Here is a 23,441-nt window from a genome sequence, read left to right on the forward strand (position 1 = left end):
TATCCGGTCCAACAATGGCTGACCACTTGCCCAACTCCTCCTCTGTTGTACTCCAAAGAATCACATATTCAACCCTTCTCTTTGTTCTCTCGGTCTATCTGGAGCCTAAAGGCATTGGCAGTCTGTCTACCACTCGTGCCACCCACCCACAACACTTGGTGAGCACTGCCCGGCCGGGCTCATTGCAAGTGAAGTGGAACACGCCAACAACTCCTGGAGGGGACGAGTAGAGGGAACACAAAGCTACTTTACACCTGACCTTTATGGGCTTGTTTGTGCTGACAGGAGCTTACTAACAAGAGGTTGGGTTTTTGGGGGAGGGGTGTATTTGTTTTACCCTGAAGTGGAACCCATGTGGACATGTGTGTAGCCATTGCTGTCATCTTTATTTAGCCTTCCTCTGTCAGTCGGAGCATGTGGAGGTGAGTGGAGGCGAGCATGTTGGCGCTCATACACATGTAGACAGTAGTAGCATCCTATGAGCCGATGTTCAGACCTCGACTGACACTACCTGGGTCTAAGACACTGAATTTGGATGCAGCGCCTCACTTGGGAATGGGCTGCTCCTGTGTAAACTAGCTCCAGTGCTTTTATAGATAGAGGTAATAAAAAGGGGAGATTGTTGACCTTTTCTTGGCGTTGCGGAGCATGAAATAAAATGTAATCTGCTGAGCGTGATATTTCTTTTCAGACTGTAACCTTTCTGCTGGTGGAAATATGGCGCATCACATGTACGGAGAGACGGATGAGAGATCATGTGTCAGCTGCACTTCCCAGCTTCTGCTTTTGCAGCACAGTCGTTCACTTGCAATCCATCTGCATGTGTGCACAGTCGTCGCGATGGGAATTTATGTATGGGTTTAATCACGTTAAATTGACACAGTAAACTGTCTTTTGGCTTTAAAAATCTTTCTGATCACTTGGAAGAGGAAACCACAAACCAACATTGATTTGAATACAACATGTTGGTTCAGCTGTTTTTCTCTATCTCTTATTAATGAACTTGAATTAACAACAAGCTTAAATGTGTTGATTAAGATAGGAATGGTTGTTGGTTGGTCTAAATATCGAATGGATTGTCGTGAAATTTGATACACAAAATTAATTTAGGTGCTCGCAAGAGGCCAAACAACTAGCCAAAGACCTGCAAAACATATGACATCATCTGCACATTGTGTTTGGTGCATGTTAGCAATCTGAGCCTGTTTGCCTACTGACATTATCGTTTATCTCTAAGCAGCGCCTCACACATCTGCTCGCCTGGATTGGGACCCTTTGAATTGTTACATTTGGCATCCATTAAAAACCATCAATAACATGTTGTTAGTGTGTTTTCTGATCCGTTGGCAGTTCACTGAAGGCAGCCTGACGGGACATTGTTGGCTCCATAGATAACTAGATAAACAGAGTTAAGGTTTTTTTCACTCGACATTTTGACTTGCCACAGTAGAAAGATCACAGGTGTAAATAAATAGAATTCAGCCATCTCTCAATTTATTAAGTGCTTCAGTTTCCAGGTCCTGGTATTGTACGTGTTGTCATGATTCACTGACACACTTGTGCTTTTCCTGTTGCGACGAGTCAAACCACCGGCTGCTTCAGAGATGAAGTGAACACCAATGTCAACATGCTTTTGTGACCTTTTTATCTTGTGATATTTCTATGTTGTTGTTTTTTAAGGCGTCATGTTTCATCATAACATGACTGCGTTTAGACTTTAGAATGAGGACGGTGTTACTAATGGTGTCCTCTGAGTGGGGTCACGCCCTCAGTCTGTGTGACTGGGGCTTCATTACCGACGGGGCTCTTATTGTGTCGTCTGCAGCCGCGTCCAATGGCAGCGCCATAACTCGGCTCTGCAACAGCTGCATTTAATCAAGCCCTCGCCGCCTCTAATCAGCCTCTGCTTTACCCATCTCCGCTTGGCTCGTGGTCATCTTACACTGACGGCTGATTTACAAGGCTGGATATGAGAGTGCCTCAGTGGGACTGTGTGGGATGCCCTCTGCATGGGGCAGCCTGGAGAGAGATGGTGGTGCTGCACACAGGAAGGACATATTTGGTGAGGGGGTGGGAGGCATGTTTGATTATGAATTTGTTTGTGGAAGTGTAAACTCTCTCACTAAACTGGTAGAGCCTTCTTTTTTCTTCTCTCTCTCTCTCTCTCTAAGCATTCATGGGAACTCATTTCCGTGCCATTCTTTGCCTTTGAAAAGATTTACACGCTGGCAAACCCCTTTTTATTGTCAGATGAAAAGAGGATGTCAACACAGTTCACTTGGTGGAAGGGAATTCTTGTAGTAGCTGTTTTATTCTAAAAGTAGAGGAGAAACTCCTTGAAGCATACTCCGATGCAGCCCTGGATCATTAACCGAGCCAGGGGGAACTGCTACTGTCAACACATTTTGTAGCTGTGATTCGCTGCACGCTGCTGCAAACCAGTCACGAGGAAGCAGCCATGCAGAAATACTCTTGTTGTCTGCCTGACGGAGCTCTGTGCCTCCTCGGGCCGTCTGTCACAGAAGTCATGTTTCACTGGAAATTCCTGACATTTATTTGACCTTCCATAGGAACCTTCTCGCTCCAAATTTGTGAAGTCTTTTTTGAGATATTTGGTGTTGGTCAGAAAGTGGGTCTCTCAGTCAGTCTCCAAGGGGTTTATTTGTACTGTGTGTTGGGTGAGTGAGGACAGAGGTGGTCCGGGAGAATCTTTATCCCATGGCCACTGGTCCGTAATCAGTGACAGCAATGACACAGATCAAAGACTGGGTCCAACCGCCTCCAGCTACAAGAGCTTTTTGTGGCCTACTGTGTTGTTGAATGCCACGGTGGAAGGATGGAGGAGTGAGAATGGAGGATGGGAGAGTAGCCATCTATTTCAGTGTCATTAACTTCCTCTGGGTTTGACAAGTCTACAACTCTTCTGTGTCAGTCTTATCATTGGGCTTTCCTTAAGTTTGGGTATTCTTTGTTAAAGTCTATAACATGTCACTTTAATTGAATAGCAGAGAACAAAAGTTCAGATAAAGATATTGATGGTTACTGTACAGACTAGTGTTATTTTAACCAGTATTTATGTACCTTCTGTTCACAGCAAAAAGCCTCAGGCAAGGTGCTTTTTGACCTGGTGTGCTCCCACATGAACCTCATCGAAGGGGACTACTTCGGCTTGGAGTTTCAGAACCATCAAAAGATGATGGTGAGTGAGGATGAAAACGAAATGATACAGATCCATTTGTTGTACAACTCATAATTAGCATTGCTTATGAACAGCTATTTAGCAATGTTTCTTTTTCCCCCCACACAGGTTTGGTTAGACCATATTAAGCCCATTATCAAGCAGCTTAGACGTAAGTGTTTCTAAATGTTTTCTTTATTTTAAGGCACCTTTTTTTATGTTTCAAAGTAGCCCTAAAATCAGTTCATCGGAAAGACGACACCGATCTATGTGAACATGCAAAGTCCAAGGGGAGACCTACACTCTGAGTTCCTTAAGTAATACTAGCTAAATCAAATGCAATCTTTTGTTTAGTCCTGTTTTAGACAGGTGTTGATTTAATGTCAAAGTAATTTTTCTGAGTGGCATTTGTTTTATCTAGGTTCTTATAAACTGGCAACTGAATGTATTTTGTATTCTTACTACACAGGACCGAAGCACACCATCCTGAGGTTTGTTGTGAAGTTCTTCCCTCCGGACCATGCCCAGCTACTGGAGGAGCTAACTAGGTGAGTTAACGCCTTTTGATACCGTTGTCAAGTTTATCCTGGAGTTAGCATTAAAATGTGTTTTTATTTACATTTTGTCAATGCGAATAACTTCAGTTGGACTGAAAGTGAATGTAGATGCATACATGATGCCTCAGTTCCCAGGTGATGTATTCTCCCCTCAGATTTGTATTGCCTCATGGCTGCCATGTTTCTAACATAGCCCTCCTCAGATTAGCGTGGAGCTAATGATTTTCTGGTTTCTGTTCCCTCTACGTGGAGCACACTCATGACTTGTATGTTTTCACAGACGGAGTTGATAAATAATATGCATACAGAGAGTAATGTCCCTCTGACATGCCCATGTACTGTTATGCTTGGTTAACAGCTCAAAAAGCATAATTGAGATGTTTTCCAAAGCGAGCCTTCCTCCAGCATGGAGTCAGGGAGCAGCGCTAAGCATTTGGGATCACAGTTTGATCATGTCCGACAAGATGGCGCCGCGGACGGCCGCCTCGGTGCGTTGGTGCGCGATGTTTTTTGTTGTTTTCGTCTTAAATACTGTTTTCTGCTGTGATTCCCGGAGCTCTTTCACCAGAGAAGAGCTCATGAACATCAGGGGAACAACTCCAGCGGATTTATTTCCAACGTTTTAACTTCTGTGGAGTTACTGGACATTTTTGTAAAAGGTGTGCTCACCTTCGCCCACGCGGTGAGACGCCGCCGGAGAGGGAAACGCTCAGGGCGCTTGTACGGCTACGGAAACGGGGATCTCGTACAGCACTGCCGGGCATATTTCTCTCCAACGTCCGCTCACTGTGCAACAAACTGGACGAACTCCAGCTGCTGGTGGGGAGAGACAGAGACTTCTCCTCATCCTCTGTCCTGTGCTTTACGGAATCATGGCTAAGTGGATCGATACCAGATTCTGCGCTCCAGCTCGCTGGCTTCCAGCTGTTCCGAGCGGACCGGGTCACGGAGCTCTCCGGAAAAACAAAGGGTGGAGGAATCTGCTTTACCTCAACAACGGCTGGTGCAACGACGTAACGGTGATTCTACAGCACTGTTCGCCGGACCTGGAATCTTTTATCATTCACTGCAAACCCTTCTACTCCCCACGTGAGTTCGCTTCATTCATCCTGGCCGGAGTTTACATGCCGCCGCAGGGAAACGTGCACGAGGCACAGCAGACCCTCGCTGAACAGATACGGTGTGTGGAGCGGACCTTCCCGGACTCTTTAGTTATTGTACTCGGGGATTTTAACAAAGGAAACCTCAGCCACGAACTCCCTAAATATAGACAGTTAATTAAATGCCCTACCAGAGAGAAGAGCATTCTGGACCACTGCTACACAACAATCAGCAGGGCCTATCACGCCGTCCCTCGAGCTGCACTGGGAAACTCTGACCACGTCATGGTTCATCTGATTCCCTCATACAGGCAGAGACTAAAGCTCTGCAAACCTGTGGTGAGGAAGTTCAAGAAGTGGACCAGTGAGGCTCTGGAGGATCTACGGGCGTGCTTGGACTGTACTGACTGGGATGTCTTCAGGACTGCTACCAACAGCCTGGATGAGTACACAGAGGCTGTAACTTCCTACATCAGCTTCTGTGAGGACAGCTGTATTCCATCCAGCTCCAGGGTGAGTTATAACAACGACAAACCCTGGTTCACAGCGGAGCTCAGGAAGCTAAGACTGCAGAAGGACCAGGCATTCAGGAGTGGGGACAAGGACCTGTACACAGAGTCCAAATACAGGTTTAGCAAGGCGGTGAGAGATGCTAAACGACTGTACTCTGAGAAACTGCAACAGCAGCTCTCAGCAAACGACTCTGCTTCTGTCTGGAGAGGGCTCAGGCAGATCACCAACTACAAGCCCAAATCACCCCACTCCATGAACAATGCGCTTCTGGCAGACGAGCTCAATGAGTTCTACTGCCGCTTTGAAAGACAATGGAGCAGTCCTGAGACAATCCCCCACAGCCCCATCAACAAGCCACAGACCATCAGCCCACCCTCCCCCAGCCCATCAGGGGCTCACACCTCTGGAGCACCCTCCATCAACTCAGCGACGACCCTCGTCATCCTGGAGAGAGACGTCAACAGGCTGTTCAAAAAGCAGAACCCCGCAAAGCAGCGGGCCCGGACTCCGTCTCCCCTCCACCCTGAAGCACTGTGCTGACCAGCTGTCTCCGGTGTTCACCGACATCTTCAACACCTCCTGGAGACATGCCACGTTCCAGCCTGCTTCAAGGCCTCCACCATCATCCCGTCCCCAAAAACCCAAGATCACAGGACTCAATGACTACAGGCCCGTCGCCCTGACCTCTGTGGTCATGAAGTCCTTTGAACGCTTGGTCCTGTCACACCTCAAGACCATCACCGACCCACTCCTGGACCCCCTGCAGTTCGCCTACAGAGCCAACAGGTCTGCAGACGATGCAGTCAACATGGCCCTTCACTACATCCTCCAGCATCTGGACTCCCCAGGAACCTACGCCAGGATCCTGTTTGTGGACTTCAGCTCTGCTTTCAATACAATCATCCCGTCCCTGCTGCAGGACAAGCTCTCCCAGCTGCACGTGCCCGACTCCACCTGCAGGTGGATCACAGACTTCCTGACCGACAGGAAGCAGCACGTGAGGCTGGGGAAACACGTCTCAGGCTCCCGGACCACCAGCACAGGTTCCCCAAGGCTGTGTTCTTTCCCTCTGCTGTTCTCCCTGTACACCAACAGCTGCACCTCCAGTCACCAGTCCGTCAAGCTCCTAAAGTTCGCGGATGACACCACCCTCATTGGGCTCATCTCTGGTGGGGACGAGACCGCCTACAGGTGGGAGACTGACCACCTGGTGACCTGGTGCAGCCAGAACAACCTGGAGCTCAACGCTCTAAAGACAGTGGAGATGGTTGTGGATTTCAGGAGGAATGCAGCCCCACCCGCCCCTCTCATCCTGTATGACTCCCCCGTCGACGCTGTGGAGTCCGTCCGCTTCCTGGGCTCCATCATCACCCAGGACCTCAAGTGGGAGCTGAACATCGGCTCCATCACCAAGAAGGCCCAGCAGAGGATGTTCTTCCTGAGGCAGCTGAGGAAATTCAACCTGCCAGGGAAGATGATGGTACAATTCTACACGGCCATCGTTGAGTCCATCATCTGCTCCTCCATCACCGTCTGGCACCCTGCAGCCACAGCCAAAGACAAGTGCAGGCTGCAGAGCATCATCCGCTCGGCCGAGAGGGTTATCGGCTGCAATCTGCCTTCCTCCAGGTCCTGTTCACTTCCAGGTCACTGAAGCGGGCCAGAAAGATTGTCGCTGACCCTCCCACCCTGGACACTCCTGTTCGAGTCCCTCCTCGGGAGGAGGCTGCGTCTATCATGACAAAGACCACCCGCCACACCAAAAGTTTTGTTCCGTCGGCAGTCGGGCTCATCAATGGAACCCGGACTGACTGACTGTCACCCCCAGGACTACCACCTCTTCTTCCACCTTCCTCTCTCCTCCATCTTCCCGCTCCTTCCTCTTCCTCCTCCTCCCTCTTCCTCCCTCCTCCTCCTCCTCCTTCTTCTTCCCTCCTCCACACACGTCACTTTAACATGCACTTTAACTTGAGGCCTCCTCCACACACATGCCACTTTATTTGCATGCACTTTAACTTAAACACACGCCACGCGTAACATACACTTTTAACTAAAACACACCACTTGAAGCACACACCCAAACACTTTCACATTACTTGTTGTCTTTCTGTCGTGTTGATTGTTGTTTGTTTGTCATGTCCAAATGTTGCACCTTCCACCAAAAAAAATTCCTCGTTTGTGTAAAAATTCCTGGCAATAAAACTGTTTCTGATTCTGATTCTGATGTCCACTGATGAAATGTGTAATACTTGTTATTCATGGACTTCAGACTTTTGGGTTTGCAATGGTTCACTAGTTTGTATTTTCAACTAATACTTCAATTCAGTTTATTTTGTATAGACCATTCTCACAAATTACAAATTTGCCTCAGGGTGCTTTACAATCTGTACACATAGACATCCCTGTCCCAGGACCTAACATCGGATCAGGAAGAACTCCCAAAAAATAGGAAAAACCCTTTCACAGAGAAAAACGGGAAGAAACCTTCAGTTGAGCAACAGAGGAGGATCCCTCTCCAGGATGGATGGGTGCAATAGATGCCATGTGTACAGAAGGAATCATTACTTGATTATAACGACTTATTCTTTAACCTTATTGACCTTTTATGAAGACTAAATTGCATCCAAGAGAAGCAGCACTGTCACACAAGAGTAGAGTAGAGAGTCTAGACTCCACTCAACCTATTAATTACTGAAATGTGCACCTGGCTTAACATCTTTTGGAAGTCTTGTGTGAATTTAAAAGAACCAGTGTAGATTATATTGAATCTGAAATGTAATTCAGTTACAGCAACTCCCCTGGACGTCCTGTTATAATTTGGCAGTACATGGTGTTTCTAACTGACTTTCTTTTGCTCTTGCTCCAGCGCTCGATACCACCACCCCTTCTCCTCTCGTGAATCTGTGACCACTGTGTGTTTGTGTCCAGGTACCTGTTTTCCCTCCAGATCAAACAGGATGTTTCCTGTGGACGTCTGACCTGCAACGACACCAGTGCCGCACTGATGGTCTCCCATATTATCCAGTGTGAGTTTCTCATGGCTGCTTCCTCATTTAGAATCCACTGATTAGATAATTGGCTTTGAAGATGGACTAGGCTTCTTTTTTTTCCACAGAGTTTATGATCAAACATTATCATATTGCACGCTGGGTACCATCACACATCGATTATCTGTGTGTTGCTATGGATACCTTTTTAATAATCTTGCTGAACGGCTTCAGAACAACCTCACACATCACGGTAGAAAATGCTGAGCATTTACGTAACCGGACATTTCTAAAGCGCAGTCTGATCCCCAGAAGAAATCTAAGACAACATCATGATGTTTATGTCTTTTGTACATCTAAAGTAGACATTAAACTAAATAGTACTTTTAGGAAATGTCTTTCAGTATAAAGGTTTTCATCCCAGTGGAGTTTAGTGAACATGTGCATGGGGAATTTGATCTGGTGGCCTTTTAAAATGGACATATAAAAAATGTGTACAAATATTAGGGTTAACCGTGCCTAGTTGTGACATAAAACAACAGCCAGTTTTTCGTGGGCTGCCAAGATCAGAAAACATGTGAATGAACAAGCCAATCAGATTTGGCTCCCCATATGTTAGAATAAACTGCCCACAGCATGAGATCTACACTACCTTTGCAAAGGTCATGTATTTCCAAGCCAATAAAAGCAGACTGGGCTTTTTAGGCCTATATAAGTATATTTAGACAAACAGTATGAGAAAATTATGTATTTTTTAACATTAAATGTGTTTAAAAAAAGAACTTGAAATGGGCACGGTCTGTCTCCTTTAATGTTGTTTTTTACTTGAATTTAGCACACGTTATTATTTTGAAGCAATACACTTCACCTTTTCCTTTCTTCTGCTCACTCTTTAGCTGAGATTGGGGACTTTGAGGAGAGCCAGTGTCGGTCACACCTCCTCAACAACAACTACATCCCAGATCAAATACCCATGATTGACAAGATCATGGAGTTTCACTCCAAGAATATGTGAGTTTCTGCAACTGGACTAACGTTTGGTGTGCAAACATCTTTAAATAAGGCATTTCTGTGATCCAGTTATAGTTTATTTTACCTTTCTTCACTGAATCCAAGGCTCTAAAACTATTATTCTCTTCACCTTTGAACAGGATCATTTGATTAAGAACTTGTGTGTGTCCCACCGGGAAGATTTATTATACAGGGGGAAATGCATTTGGGCAATCAGCCATCGAATGAATAGGTTCTTTCTCAAAAGTGCTCTGTGTAGTTCTTTATCATATCTCACATTTAGAAATGATAGTCACTTTAACTTAATCTGCAGATTCTGGCCAGAAGTAAATCTGAGTTTCTCAACCACTCATCAAAAGGGTGCATTGCTGCCAAAAAAGGAAGGCATTTTCCTTCAACCTACCAAATATGTCACACAGCTGTTGTGAGCTGGGTCAGTGGGTTAAAAACACAGACTTTCAAGAGCCTATTCTCACTTGCCTGATGCAAGAGTTTGTTCGAGGTGAAGTAGCCGCCGAGTGGTATGCTTCTGGCCTGGGAGTATATTATTGGAAGCGTTCCAAATCTCCTCCCACCATCCTCCCTCAAAATGTCATCAGTGCACATATTTGAATCCGAGCTTTGCCAACCCCTGTCTCACCTCTACGTTACAGTGGGCCATGCCAGAGCTGGACAGGAAAAGGGCCTCCATCAGATTTGACTGCTCCGTTTCACTCGCCCTTTTTCCAACCAATCTTATTTGGTGTATAATTGATAACTGTAACTGCAGTTATTTTAAGTGGGAGCCATACAGAGTTATATCTCTCATTAAGTACTACACAGGAAACGGGAAGGCGTATACACCGATAACAATTAGGAAAGTTGGTTAGTATTTTTAACCCTTCCCCCAACCTTCCACCACTGCTCCAAAAACTCGGAAAAACACGAGGAACCTGGATCCTCTGACTTGCTCTTTTCACCTCAATTAGTGAGACACACAGCATGAGCTAAGATTTCATTTATTTGTCTAAAATGTTAGCTGAAAGGATAATGAATACTACTCTGTGCACTTGTTAAGTCAGTGTTAAAACCAGGAGGTAAGATTCGTTGTTGTTATATAGCTGTGTCACCCTCCCTGCTGGAGTCCTTTTTAAAATACATACTTTTGTACAATACCAATACATCGATGTGTGGATAAGTTACCTGTTATTCAGTATTTTTCTTACATTCAACAAATCACCTTCAACAAATCACATGAAAAGACACCCGTAGTGCTGCTCGTGTAACACTCGATACTTCCTGACTCTCTGCCCTTTCTGTGGTTCTCAGTTCCCAGTCTCTCCCACACATGAATCTAAAAAAGAACATTCATGTTGTTTTATTTCTTTAAGAAGGCTTAGGGATTTCCTAAAACCGCTGAGCACCATAGCATATCGCCAATGTGATGAATACTTAATTAAACGGTGCCTTTGTTGAGGACTGTGGTGCTCAGGGGAGTGTTCACAGCAGCAGGACGGGGTGTATAGTATTAACTCAAATAAACTACAGTTCCCACGCTCATGGTAACAGCAGTGGCTTATTTGTGCGTTATAAATTGTTTTGAACAACAACGTAGAAGTTTGACCAATGAATACGTTTTGTCAGACAAAAGTCGTATTAGTGGCACGCATCGTTTGTCGATTTATTTATCATTTGAAAATAAGGAAAATAGAAAATATCTCCAGCCTTATTCTTTAACTTGTAGCTGTTGTGTTTTGTGTTGCTAGAGGTCAAACGCCAGCAGAATCTGACTACCAGTTACTAGAAGTGGCGCGGAGGCTGGAGATGTATGGGATTCGCCTCCACCCTGCCAAGGATCGCGAGCGCACGAAGCTGAGCCTGGCTGTGGCGCCCACTGGTGTCCTGGTCCTCAAGGTCAGTCATAAGTGTGTAGGTCAACATGTGGTGTGTTTAGGATGGATGGTGTAATAGATCATCTGCGTGGTACAGATGTGATGAGAACATGTGGGTCATTTGTGCTGCAGGTGAACTTCAGAAGATATGTTCAGATATAAAGGTTATTCTTTCATCACTGCAGGGGCACACAAAGATTAACACCTTCAACTGGTCTAAAGTGCGTAAACTGAGTTTCAAAAGGAAACGTTTCCTCATCAAGCTGAGGCCAGATCTAAATGTAAGTGAATCACACTGTGCAATATACAAACTCCCTCAGCGTTTGGTGGTGTACGTCATGTTTTTATGTGCACCCCAGAGTTCATATCAGGACACTCTGGAGTTTTTGATGGGCAGCAGGGATTGCTGCAAAGTCTTTTGGAAGATCTGCGTTGAATACCACGCCTTCTTCCGCCTCTTTGAGGAACCGAAGCTCAAGCCCAAGCCTGTGCTCTTCACACGAGGATCCTCCTTCAGATTCAGGTGAGTTTGCATCATGAAGCTGCTCTCTCGAGGCTGCAGCGACACAGCGCCGTCTCTCCCCATCGCTTAACACTCTGCGACAACTCTCCGAGAATGATCTTCTCTCCTTGTCTCCGCAGTGGTCGCACACAGAGGCAGGTGATTGATTATGTGAGGGAGTCTGAGTTTAAAAAGATCTCGTTTGAGAGGTAAAGGCTGCAACATTTTTGACACGTTTGGTCGAGGAGAGGGTGCTCAGTGTATAACGCTGACCTTCAACATCCTGTCTGCCAGAAAACACAGTCGGGTCCAACACAATATCCGCCTGTCGTCGCTGCCTTGCCCGCGCCACCATGAAGTGCCAACAGAAGTGAGTGGGTTTAGTGCATTTACTGAACACACGATGAGAACACTGAATGAGATGAGAACCATGTGTGCCTGAGCCTGCCAAGGTGCAAACCGCCTGTTTAAGTCCTCTTCAGAGATGAAGTCACTCCTCTGGTCACTTCGGTTTGTACGAAACACTATCCAGGTTTTCTTGAACCCCAAAGGTTCAGTGTCCTCGTATCACACGTTTTCTTCAGAGGGCTTTACATGGAAAAAAGCAAAACCTTTACACATACATCTGCGAAGGTATTTGCTATATTATTAGTATTGCTACATGTATTGGCTCATTGCTACCACTAACTGTTGATCAGCCTAACTGTCAGCAGCATGGTATCCTGCCACCCCCGTGCACATATGCTTGTACGTGTGACTCCTCTGGGCACACGAGAAGCTCTGCTGATTTTAAAACTGAGTATTCACAATCAAATCAAACGTACTGATGAATGATTTATACCTTTTTAAAAAAAAATGTTTTAATAGTCCGTCTTTGTCTCTCTCTGGCAGAGTGGCGCTCCCGTGGACAGAGTGGACTCTCCTCCTCGGCGGCAATGGAAGGAGTCGGTGTTGGTGAGCGCAGAAGACCCCTCGGCCTCGAGGGCGACCAGAGCGAGACCGTCTCACAAGAGAAACGGCCACGAGGACAGAATGGGGTCCGTGTCCAGGACCGAGGAGACGAGAGGCCCGTCGCGACGGGCCCACCCAGAACATCTGAGTACAGGTCCAGCATCTCAGGCTGCTAAAGGCAGCAGCTCTTCCATCCCCGTCACTGACTGCAGTGATGTAGGTAGTGAATATAACCAGGCTATGAGGTTGAATCGCAGTTATAGGGAGCAGCCCATGCTCCGCTGTGGGTCTGGCTCCGGAAGCAGAACCGGGGCTCTGCAGGAGGAGTTTCTTGGTCGGGTGAAGTACAAGGAGTCCCCTCCCTCCTCTAAGCAATCGCTCAACATGAGCCTTGAGTTGGACGAGTCTCTCAAGCAGTCACACCAGAAGCCTGACCAGAGTCCTCTCCATCGTGCTATGGTGGACCTTAGTGCCCAATATACAGGGAGGCGTAGCAGCAGCCCTCTCACAGCCCCACATATGGGTGCAAGGAGCGGGATCTCCAGTCCCGCCATGGACGAGCATCAATCAGGCTCCCTCGGTTACGCGGAGCAGAACGGCTTCCGCTCTGCTCCCCCTCCCGGCAAGGACAGCAGATGCTCCTCGGCCCCGAGACGCTCGACTCGCTTACACAAGCTCCACAAATTGCGTCACCACTCTGAGACGGACCCGGGGACGTCCTCCTCAGGGCAAGAATCGCATCCCGTCCTGTCTCGGGCTGAACTTATGGCCGCCCTTGAGCGCCGCATGGTGGCCAATGGCCTGTCGGTAGCCGGCAGGTCCAGGGCCGGTCCAGGGCCGAAACACTTGAGGCAGGCTGATGCCAAACATGTGGGCCTGGTCCACATGAATGACTGCTCCACTACCAGTGATTCAGAGTCCAGTGAGTCTGAGATGGAGACCAACAGCAGCCCCCTGAATGTTGGTAATCCAGTGGAGGCTCACTGCACTTCCCCTTTACCCAGGAACACGTTTTCCTTTGACAGCCTCCAGCTAGATGAGGAGGCAGATGAGGACGGAGACCATGCCTTCAGCGATGAGGAGGGGGAACAGGTTTTCAACTGTTAGTTCACAGACGGCTTCCAACCATCTCGCCAGGAGAGTTTGAAGTGTTTGGTTCGGGTCCAGATGGTGGAAGAAAAGCCGGGTTCAAAGGGTGACGGATTATTTCTGTCAGTGGACGATTCAAAACTCCCCCCCCCCCCGAGATTGCCGAGATTTTAGGAAGGAATATATATGCTCAGGGTGTCTATCGATCAGCCGCCCAGTCCTTTGATTGTGTTGACAAGTCCCTTCAGAAATACACAAGTGCCATGTTAGGATTTGAACAGAGGCTTCTGGGAATTAGTGGCTCTGTTCTATGATCAAAGAACAATGTGTTGGTACGGTTGCACTTTTTCTTGCATTCTTTACAGTTATTGTACATCTAGAACAAGGTCTACCACAGTGAGTCGTTCAGTTCCTAGGTCTCGGATGCCTTATGACCTCCCGTATCATTTCATTATTGTCTGCTGACATTTCTTTTTTCTGTTAGATCGATTCGGTTGGTATAATGTTGCACAGTTTTCTACATTATACCCATTGCACTCATTGTGGTACATTCATAGGGCTTGGTTCTCTTGATGCTACATCTGGCTGTTGTGAGAGGAGTAAGTTCTATATCAAGTTTGGTTCAAACTAATTAATATGCTGCAAATACCAGTGTGAACACCTGATTGATATTCAATATTGTTTAGGTTTACACTACCTTCTGCTCTTTACAAACTTAGAAAAACACCGTCTTATCATTCACATAGCTGGAAGGAAATAAAGGACACAAGACCCTTTGAATATAAATCTAATTGTGTTAGAAATGGCAGCGGGGGCGTGGTCGATGTCTGTTGCAGACATATTTTAGCCTCTTTTTTTATTTGATGGCTCTTGCGCTCATCATTAACATCCCCCTCTGCTCTTGACTTAGCGAGTGTCTCTCTCTCGGTAAGTTAGCATCAAGCTTTGCCCTCCAACAGCTTTAGAGTCACCAACATCCACAGGCATTTTCTAAATATTGCAAAGTTCTCAGTCTCCTGAACAAAATGGCACTGCACTTTTATTCATTGCTCACTTTTCCACATTTCTTTTGCACTTCTGCCCTCATGTTTATTTGTGTTGATGTTCTTTGTCACATGTCTGTTCTTTCTTGTATTTCCTTGTAAGCGCTTGTCTGTCGGCATGAAGCGGTCATATCTTCTATGTTCTTGTTGTTTCCGCCCAGCTGCATGTGAACCTGTTGTGTCACTCTCTCCACAAAAAAGAGGCAAGATTACCAGAATCTGGGTTGCCTTCATTGCAATGATCCATTTTACAGATAATTATTCCAGAGCAGATAGAACGGCAGGTTGAGGATGACAGCATCTTGGGAATATATAGAAAAGCAGAAGCAGGCTTTAGTAATCGTGTCTTTGTGAAAGGCAGTTTAAGGGCGACGCCTCAAAGGGTCTCTTGGCTCATCCATCACTGTCCACTGCTTTGCTTTTGTGCTCCCAGACCTTTTTAGCATTGATCTCAAGCAGCATAATGAGATTGTGATGTTTTAGTTGCATCTGGATCAATCTGTTTTCTTTATTAGACATGTAAATCACAGGTGTGTTTTTAGATTTCGGAACAAAAACAAAATAACAACAAAATCTATATTTTTGCTGTAATGTTAATGTTGAAATTGAGGATTTTGTTAGACTTGCCTCCTGTTTATTAACATTAATTGACATGGATTCCGACACCACTATGAAAGAGAAGGTTTATTAGTGGGTGTAACTGGATCACTGCAGTGTGAGGAAACCCTCTGGTGCACAGAGCTCTCTCACGCACACCTGGGCGGACATTCTGCCACACAAAAACTAAACCATTTGGATTCCATTGGAAAAAAACAGAATGTGAATTTGGTCCAAACTATCCGACACAAAGTCCCAGGTCTGTGGGTGAGAGGTGTGCTTTTCACCCTCGGGTGCTCTTCAGGGTGTTTTACCAGTGCATGCTGTGCTCTGTCTGCTCTCTGCATGTTCTGAATATCCTGTCAAATACAAGTCGTGCTCTGTCACTCTACTGGACTTTCACAATGTAGTATATATAACATGCTGGATGGAGAATGTGGTGTTAAACTATATTTTATGATGAGGAAATCATGCAGTATGATTTTCTGCTGAATTTTACACCAGCTTATTGATATACAGTATTTTTTTTACAGCTCATCGTTTCACTATTGCAAGTACTCATGGACTGAATAATACATGTTTTCTCATTACCAACTGACATTTTTAGGATGGCAAAATGTCCTAAGGCTGTTTCTATTTTAAACAGATCTTTAGCAATGTGAAAATAAAGTCGGGTAATGTCTTTGAGGACGGCATGAATTCACACTTCTTTTACTACACTTTCCCTTCACTCCCACTGTCAACTGGCTTTGACCTTTCTAATGCTGCTTTCATCCAGACATATATTAATTTAACAATGTGTATATATGTACTTTTAGATTCAATAAAGATGACCTTTCATCACATGAGGTTTTTCCACATCTTCTTTTTAAAACCCCAGTTAGTTGCTGCCTGGAGATCATTGTAGATTTCCTCTCCCCCCTCCCGGTAGTTTTGTAGTGTTGGCGGAGATCCGTGTCGATGCCGGTTCCCTTGTAGCGACTTGTCCATGCGTCCTGTGGTTTCCTCTCCTCCCCTCCGTAAAGGTCGTAGTAAATCCTCCAGAGTTGTGCTGGTCTGTTGAGCTGGTTTGTGTGTGTGTCATCACTGTGTTTGTGTCGAGACACCAGAGGACAGCAGAGAGAGGTGGGCACGTTGGAGGCATAGATGACACTCGGTAAGCGGTTCCTCTTGATCGTCCTTCGGTATGCGTCTCCGCCCGCGTATCGATTGATGTTGCAGGAAGACTGACGAGAGGCGTCTGGACTGTAGAGTCATGGCTGATCTCTCAATCATGCAGTTTGATTGTGTGGCAGTAGAAGACTGATCCTGGGTCAGATTGTTCTTGTTCATACTTACCATCATTTGGTGTGGCTCCCACGTCTCACAAGAGGTTATGATTACTATGTTGGATTATGAACTGAATGCTGGAAAGTGTAATTCATATAGAAATGTCACCGGAGTGTCTGGAATTTGACTTTTCTGTGGACCTGTAACAGTTTTCATTATCCATTAATCTGCTGATAAATTTATCTATGAATCGATTAAATGATCAAAATAATGATACAAAAATCAAAGATATTAATTTACATGTTTTTATATAAGAGAAAATTGGCAAATCATCACATTAAAAGATAATGTTTTTTAAATTACTATTGGTTTTTTACAATAGTGTCTGTTGATCCTTTAATACAACAAATCATCTACTCTCCTGTGTTTAGTGTCACTGACTCATTCTCTGAGACAAAAGTCTCATAATATCTCTGATTTCCTGGTGTGTTTTCATGTCTATTTAAATCACTAACCTTTGTATTCTCTGCTCTCCCTTTGGTTGCAGCTGTGGTGGTCAACAGCCCTCACCTGTCTGCGTCCTCTGGCCACTCCCATGGCCTGGTCAACGGTCAGAAGTCACTGGAGCTGTGCGGCCGGCAACTTTCCCCGCTCACCAGCCCGCTGCTGCTGAACAACGCCGGCAGCGTTCGCACTGACGATGAGGACGATGTTCGGAGGAAGGTTTGTAATGTAGTAGTAAAGTAACTTTTTTTCTTTCTTTTACTAACCGTGTGCTTCAAAGCCAGTGTCACATCCTTAAAATAGCCCTGGACCCAGATTACCTGTCCTAAATAAATCTCTGCAGGGACTGAAGCCGTCTACTCAGAGAAATAGGTTAGACAGGCAACGCACTAGCGAGAGTTGCTTCTAGTTGGGTTGTTTATTTGTTGTTGCTCACTGTCTCCTCTCTGTTGTATCTTTGCAGAGGTTCCCAACAGATAGAGCCTACTTCATAGCCAAGGAGCTGTTGACCACAGAAAGGACGTATCTGAAGGACCTGGAGGTGGTGACTGTGGTGAGGAAAATAAATAAGTCTGTGCACCAACACACTGCTCCACTGTTTTCTCCTGCGCCGACCTCTGGGGAGAAAACATTGATTTTTTTCGGTTAGCTGCCAAAACACAGGCAGTCACACAGGGATACTTTGGCAGATGTGATTTTATTTTATATTCATTCCCTGCGTCCGTGCTTTGAAATGCATTCATCTCTCTCACGCAACGCTGTGAATACTAAACTGAGTTTGTATTTAAAGAGAGGGATTGATTCAGACGCAGTGTTCCCTCTACATGGGACTCCCCATTTCAGTCTCTTCTTTTAAATTACTGTGGCTGGGAAACTATTTCATTCAAGTCAATGCAGCAGAAAACAGGATATTAAACGTGCGCCACACAGCGCCCGTGTGAGGATGCTCTCACTCGGCCGTACCGAAGCGCTGCTGAAGTCATTCAGTACAGGAGAAAAATGCATCGGCCCTTTTCACTGGCGTGTTTTAAAGGCTGCAGCATGGACTGCGTCCTGTCCATGTCATCTTCAGAGAGGCTGTTCACACAGCTCATAAATATTTGGGTTGGCTCGTTGCCTCGTTCTTGTGTGCGTGTGTGTTGGTGTGAAGTCATCCTAACAGCTGGCCCTTCTAGAAACACTCACGTGTCCCTTAAACCCACTTTTCCTTTCAACATCCCATGTTGGACTTCAATCTGATTGAATGGAATGGTCGTGAAGAGAGTGATTTTTCCATTAAGGGCGTCACGAGACTGAAGTGCAATGCCAGATAAAGGTCTATTGCTGGTATCCAGGGAGAATCTGCACGAACATATGATGGACTTGAAGAGTCGTTGCTTGTGAGGAACGTGGAACAGTTTTTGTGAGTGAGCTTTGGTACATGGTTGCTTTATCTGAACCAGAACATGATCCACCACCACTTAAAACTATGTGTTGCATATTGTCACTTCACATGAACGTTTGACCTTGACAAGTGTGATGTGGCAATTTGAAACCTCTGATGCCCAAACGCTGAGAATTTAAGTGAAATATCGAGCAGCACACTTTTGAAATGAGTATTTTCATTCATACATATCATGGAATTTTCAATGAGGGACAACGAGTAGAATTATTCCTTTCAAGAGTTATTTAATTGACTTTTTTTTGTATTTGTCTTAAAGCATGTCTAGAAGAGAAGCTTAAAGGGAAAATGGGTCCAATCAGTGTTGATGTAAATGTATTTCAATCGATTGATTGAAGCAATAAAGTACTCCGTGTGTGCTGCATTGACCCGGAAAGCTGCAAACTCTGTTCTTCCTCCATCCAGCATTGACATTTGACATATGTGGCATAGTCGGATGCAAGGAAAATCTACAGGCTGCTTCAGCCTCTAGGCTCCAGCCTCAGACTCCACCCTGCATGTTCTGGATGCCACTAAAACCAAAATCTTGTTCTCTGCGCTTGTATTTGAAACTAGCTGCATCTCCAACAGTGAAAATGGCATTCAAAATCCCAGCGAAGAGGATGTTATGGACAAGGATACATTAATTTGACAGTGTTTTGGCTGATGCATTTACAGTATTTGAGCCATAGGCAGTTGAAGAAATGCATCAGTGAGAGGTCGCGGCTGCATTGGCCGTGAAGGAGGATATTTTCCTTTTTTCATGTAAACCAAAAGTAGTATCTTGCTTTATACCCCATTTATTCAGCTTGAACGTGTGTGTATTTGTGACCTCAGTCTTTCCAGCGTGCCGTGGGACAAGATGAGGCGACTCCAGACTCTCTGAAGAACATCATCCTCTCCACCTTTGAGCCTCTGCACAAGTTCCACACAGGTTTCCTCCGGGAGGTGGAGCAGAGGCTGTCTCTGTGGTGAGGCGATTTAATTTCTCTTCCAAAGAAAGTCCCTCTAGGGTTCATAACATGTCCAGCGAGGCGGTGGTTTGGTTTTAACCCGATTTATTTATAATAATGAGATTTATTGGCATTTAGTCTGAGAGGGCGACCCAGTCCATTTAGATGACCCGAGGAGCTATCATCTCCATGGCAACAGTCGTGCTGCACCACGGCCCGCCTTTTCTTGCCTGTCGGTTTCTGCTGTCTGATCTCCTTAATGATGTTGTGCTTTATTGAATACACACACACAGGCTCAGATATGCAAGCAGTGATGCATGAAGCCCGCATGTCAGAATCTATGGCTGTTATCGGCAGACATGAAGCATTTTTATTTAAAGGCTATTTAGTCTCCACACTGTGATGGTACAGTCAATTCTGTTGATACGATTCACATTCAAATGTTGATGCAAATTCTAAAGCAATGCATGTGTTGCTTTTTTTAGCTTTGCATACTCAAATCGTATGGTAGAGATGTACCTGTTGTTGTTGTTGTAAGCGTGATTAGAAATCTGTCTTTCATACATCAGGAAGTATGTGTTTTACATCATGGTGATTTTTTTCTAAAGTTATTGCGAAAATACTCTCCCAAAATAATAATAATTTTGATCAATCCTGTGATGGCAGAGCTTTAACTCCTGCACATTTTGTGATGTAAGTAATGCTCAAGGGAGACACCTGCTGGTGGAACTTTTTATCTCCAGTTGGAATCTGACTAACATAAACTACAGCTCTGAATAATCAATGCATTTTAAGTGCTTTTGCACAGATCGTAATTCACTCCCCGCAAACAGCAGATAAAAATGTTCATCTGTTTTTAGGGAAGGCCGCTCCAATGCGCACATAAAAGGAGACTACCAGCACATCGGAGATGTCATGCTGAACAACCTTCAAGGCCTGAAGGTGAGGCACCACTCTTGCACTTCTGTAAATGCATTAATGAATTAATATTCATTTGTGTGTGTTTGTGTGTGTGTGTGCCATATTCCACCTTAATCCACAGCCCCTGACAGCAAACCTTCATAAACAGTCTGAAGTTCTGTTGGAGCTGGAGAAGGCATGCAGGGCGTCCCGCAGGTTGGAGGCTCTCTGCAGGGACTTTGAGCTGCAGAAGGTCTGCTACGTCCCCCTCAACGTCTTCATCCTGCGGCCTCTGCACCGCCTCAGTCACTACAAGCAGATCCTGGAGCGCCTGTGCAAACATTATCCAGCTACTCACAGGGATTTCAGGGACTGCAGAGGTACGACGCTCAGCCGGGATTCAAAGAGGCGCATGTGTCGGCCTTCTGGTGCTGTAGAATCATCTCGACAGCCTATCAAATCATCTCTCGCCTCTGGTTGGTCTGCAGCTGCTCTGGCAGATGTGTCTGAGATGGTGGAGCAGCTCCAGGGAAGCCTCATCAAGATGGAGAACTTCCAGAAGCTTCTGGAGCTGAAGAAGGATTTGATCGGCGTTGACAATCTTGTTGTTCCTGGTCGGGTGAGTTCACAGCTTGAAAGAATGGCCCGGAAAAGCTTTATAATCCTCCACCAACACCATGGATCCGTCTAATCCACGCATGTCTTTGTTGTGTCCTCTTTCTCAGGAGTTCATCAGGTTGGGCTGCCTCAGCAAACTGTCTGGGAAAGGCCTACAGCAACGCATGTTTTTCCTGGTAACACCCATTTTCTTTTTGAATCGCGTCATATCACTGTAATCAAATTATTTAGGAGAGTGGTCGCATTCTTTTCCGCCATACATCACTCGGACGGTGTTGGCATAGAAAAGTTAATTTTGAGGAAGAATACCACATGTTGCTCAGAACTTGAGAAAGAACGTGTTCTCCATATGCGTTTGCTTTTATAGAGATTATAACTGAATAACGGGGATTAGAAACATGTAGAGGTGTGAATGTGTAATGGAGCCTCGGGCTATTCAACTCCTGTCATTACATTTCTTCTTTGTGGTTGTAATGACAAGTTGTTTGCACGTCCGTAGGATTTCATATTGAATGATAGACATTTTAGTCATTTTAAAAACAGAAACACTTTCTCCCCCATGCTTCTCTTAATAGTTCAACGGTGTCATTTTGTACACGAGCCGAGGGATGATGGGGACTAATCAGTTCAGAGTGCACGGCCAGCTGCCGCTCCACGGCATGACAGTAAGTGCTGCTTCTCTCAATTGAACACGCATTGCGTCAAACAGCTGTCACCAGTTTGTCATGACTGAAGATAAGCCGCCTCAAACAGCTGAACTGCAGCTCTTTCAACGTCTTACACCACCTCACCCCAACACACACACACACACACATATACACACACACATATACACACACACAGTATCAGGACAAGTAATCGTCCTTCTCTCTCACTTCATTTGCAATGTCTCTCGCTTTCTGTCTATTTTGGTCCTCGCTGTCCTAGATCCCGCTGCTCATGTTTTTTCCGTCTCTCTGTTCTTCTTCCAGATCCGAGAGAGCGAAGACGAGTGGGGTGTGCCTCACGCCTTCACGTTGGTTGGACAGCAGCAGTCTATGGTGGTGGCAGCGTGGTAAGAGCAGCTGTGTCGAGTGCACAGACGCCTCGTACCTGGACCCAAAATGAACCCATGTGACCCGTCTTCTTCTGGACTGTTAGGATTTTGGAGTGGAGACATTTAAGAATCGCTCCATAAACTCTCGTAAGAGGCAGTTAAGCTCGACAAAATCAACTTTAAGATTTGAGGCATCACAACGACATGCACATTATCAACGACTGCATAATTTCCACCGATAATCTTATTTTTTATTTTTTAAAAATCATTCTCCCTTTACAGTTTCATTTTAATGTCACAAACAAAAATCTGTCAATAAATAAGCGTCGATGTGCTCATGAAGGTTGCTTCCATATCGTCACCTTGAGCTCACAGCAATTATGCTTCTTTGCACATTTTAATACTTTATTTTTCAAGTTTGCAGCATTGATGTTTCCAACTTTAACAACTTATGATGTCACAGTTTTGTAATCATAGTTTTGATTACAAAATAAAATCAATATTTGTATTCATATATACTCAATATTCTCTTAAAGATGCTGGAATTGAGTATTTATCAAAGATAAGCTAAATAGCTTATGTAGTGAAGATGCAAATACAATATGTATTCATGAAGTTTCAACACATTATTTATAAATTGAATGATAATTATATAATAGATATCTGCTAGCTTGAAATGAGCAGATGGTTTCTTTTTGGCAGGACACCTGGACTAACATGGATCCAACTCGTGACATTCTTGTTCCCTGGACTTTTCCCCTCCTGCTGTGACTAAGAACAGGACCTGCTGAGCATGTTATCCATGTGCGTTTCTCCCTCCAGTTCGCTGATGGAGATGGAGAAGTGGATGGATGACATCCAGGGGGCGATAGAGACGATGAAAAGCAGCAATGGGCCTTCAGCTGACCTTTTGACCTGCAGTCTGATAGACAACAGTAAGTTACTGCATAACCATATAAAAGTTAACAAATGAACTGGGACACACACAAACTGTCAGTAAATTGATTTTGAGTAAAAAATCCTCCGACTGAAATCCCAGATACACAAGAGTGCGTTTAATTTGTGAATAATCTGACATTGTCTGTGCTTTAGCGCCCTTCTCCCCTCATCCCCCCACTCATTGTCGAGCAGTAACGACCTCCTGACTTTCCCAGAATGCCCTGAGGACTCCTTGGTGGAGGCGGAGTCTGAGGACGACGTAACGGCGTCGCGCGTCTCGCTGGAGAGGCCCTCCCTGCACCGTGGTAACACCATGGTGCACGTGTGCTGGCACAGGAACACCAGTGTGTCCATGGTGGACTTTAGCTTAGCTGTGGAGGTACCGGCCAGACCTCAGACCTGC

The 23,441-nt window shown here is 45.4% G+C and overlaps 1 protein-coding gene across 9 annotated transcripts in view; it reads left to right on the forward strand.

Moving 5' to 3' along the window:
• Nucleotides 1-23,441, forward strand: part of LOC130203212 (FERM, ARHGEF and pleckstrin domain-containing protein 1) — a 51,217-nt gene that overhangs the window by 23,157 nt on the left and 4,619 nt on the right. For 3 of the 9 annotated variants that reach the window (XM_056429185.1, XM_056429175.1, XM_056429155.1), the window contains exons 3-24: nucleotides 3,095-3,199; nucleotides 3,308-3,350; nucleotides 3,648-3,726; nucleotides 8,277-8,374; nucleotides 9,232-9,346; nucleotides 11,092-11,239; nucleotides 11,403-11,498; nucleotides 11,577-11,740; nucleotides 11,860-11,928; nucleotides 12,014-12,089; nucleotides 12,611-12,824; nucleotides 17,216-17,391; nucleotides 17,636-17,725; nucleotides 19,430-19,563; nucleotides 20,406-20,487; nucleotides 20,588-20,825; nucleotides 20,934-21,064; nucleotides 21,171-21,239; nucleotides 21,639-21,728; nucleotides 22,035-22,117; nucleotides 22,922-23,034; nucleotides 23,254-23,417. In XM_056429185.1, the coding sequence (XP_056285160.1) occupies nucleotides 3,095-3,199; nucleotides 3,308-3,350; nucleotides 3,648-3,726; nucleotides 8,277-8,374; nucleotides 9,232-9,346; nucleotides 11,092-11,239; nucleotides 11,403-11,498; nucleotides 11,577-11,740; nucleotides 11,860-11,928; nucleotides 12,014-12,089; nucleotides 12,611-12,824; nucleotides 17,216-17,391; nucleotides 17,636-17,725; nucleotides 19,430-19,563; nucleotides 20,406-20,487; nucleotides 20,588-20,825; nucleotides 20,934-21,064; nucleotides 21,171-21,239; nucleotides 21,639-21,728; nucleotides 22,035-22,117; nucleotides 22,922-23,034; nucleotides 23,254-23,417 (2,577 nt within the window). The other 6 variants (XM_056429193.1, XM_056429146.1, XM_056429200.1 and 3 more) reach the window with 4 other exon arrangements.

Source organism: Pseudoliparis swirei, chromosome 2 (assembly GCF_029220125.1).
Source record: "Pseudoliparis swirei isolate HS2019 ecotype Mariana Trench chromosome 2, NWPU_hadal_v1, whole genome shotgun sequence".
NCBI classification, from domain to species: domain Eukaryota; kingdom Metazoa; phylum Chordata; class Actinopteri; order Perciformes; family Liparidae; genus Pseudoliparis; species Pseudoliparis swirei.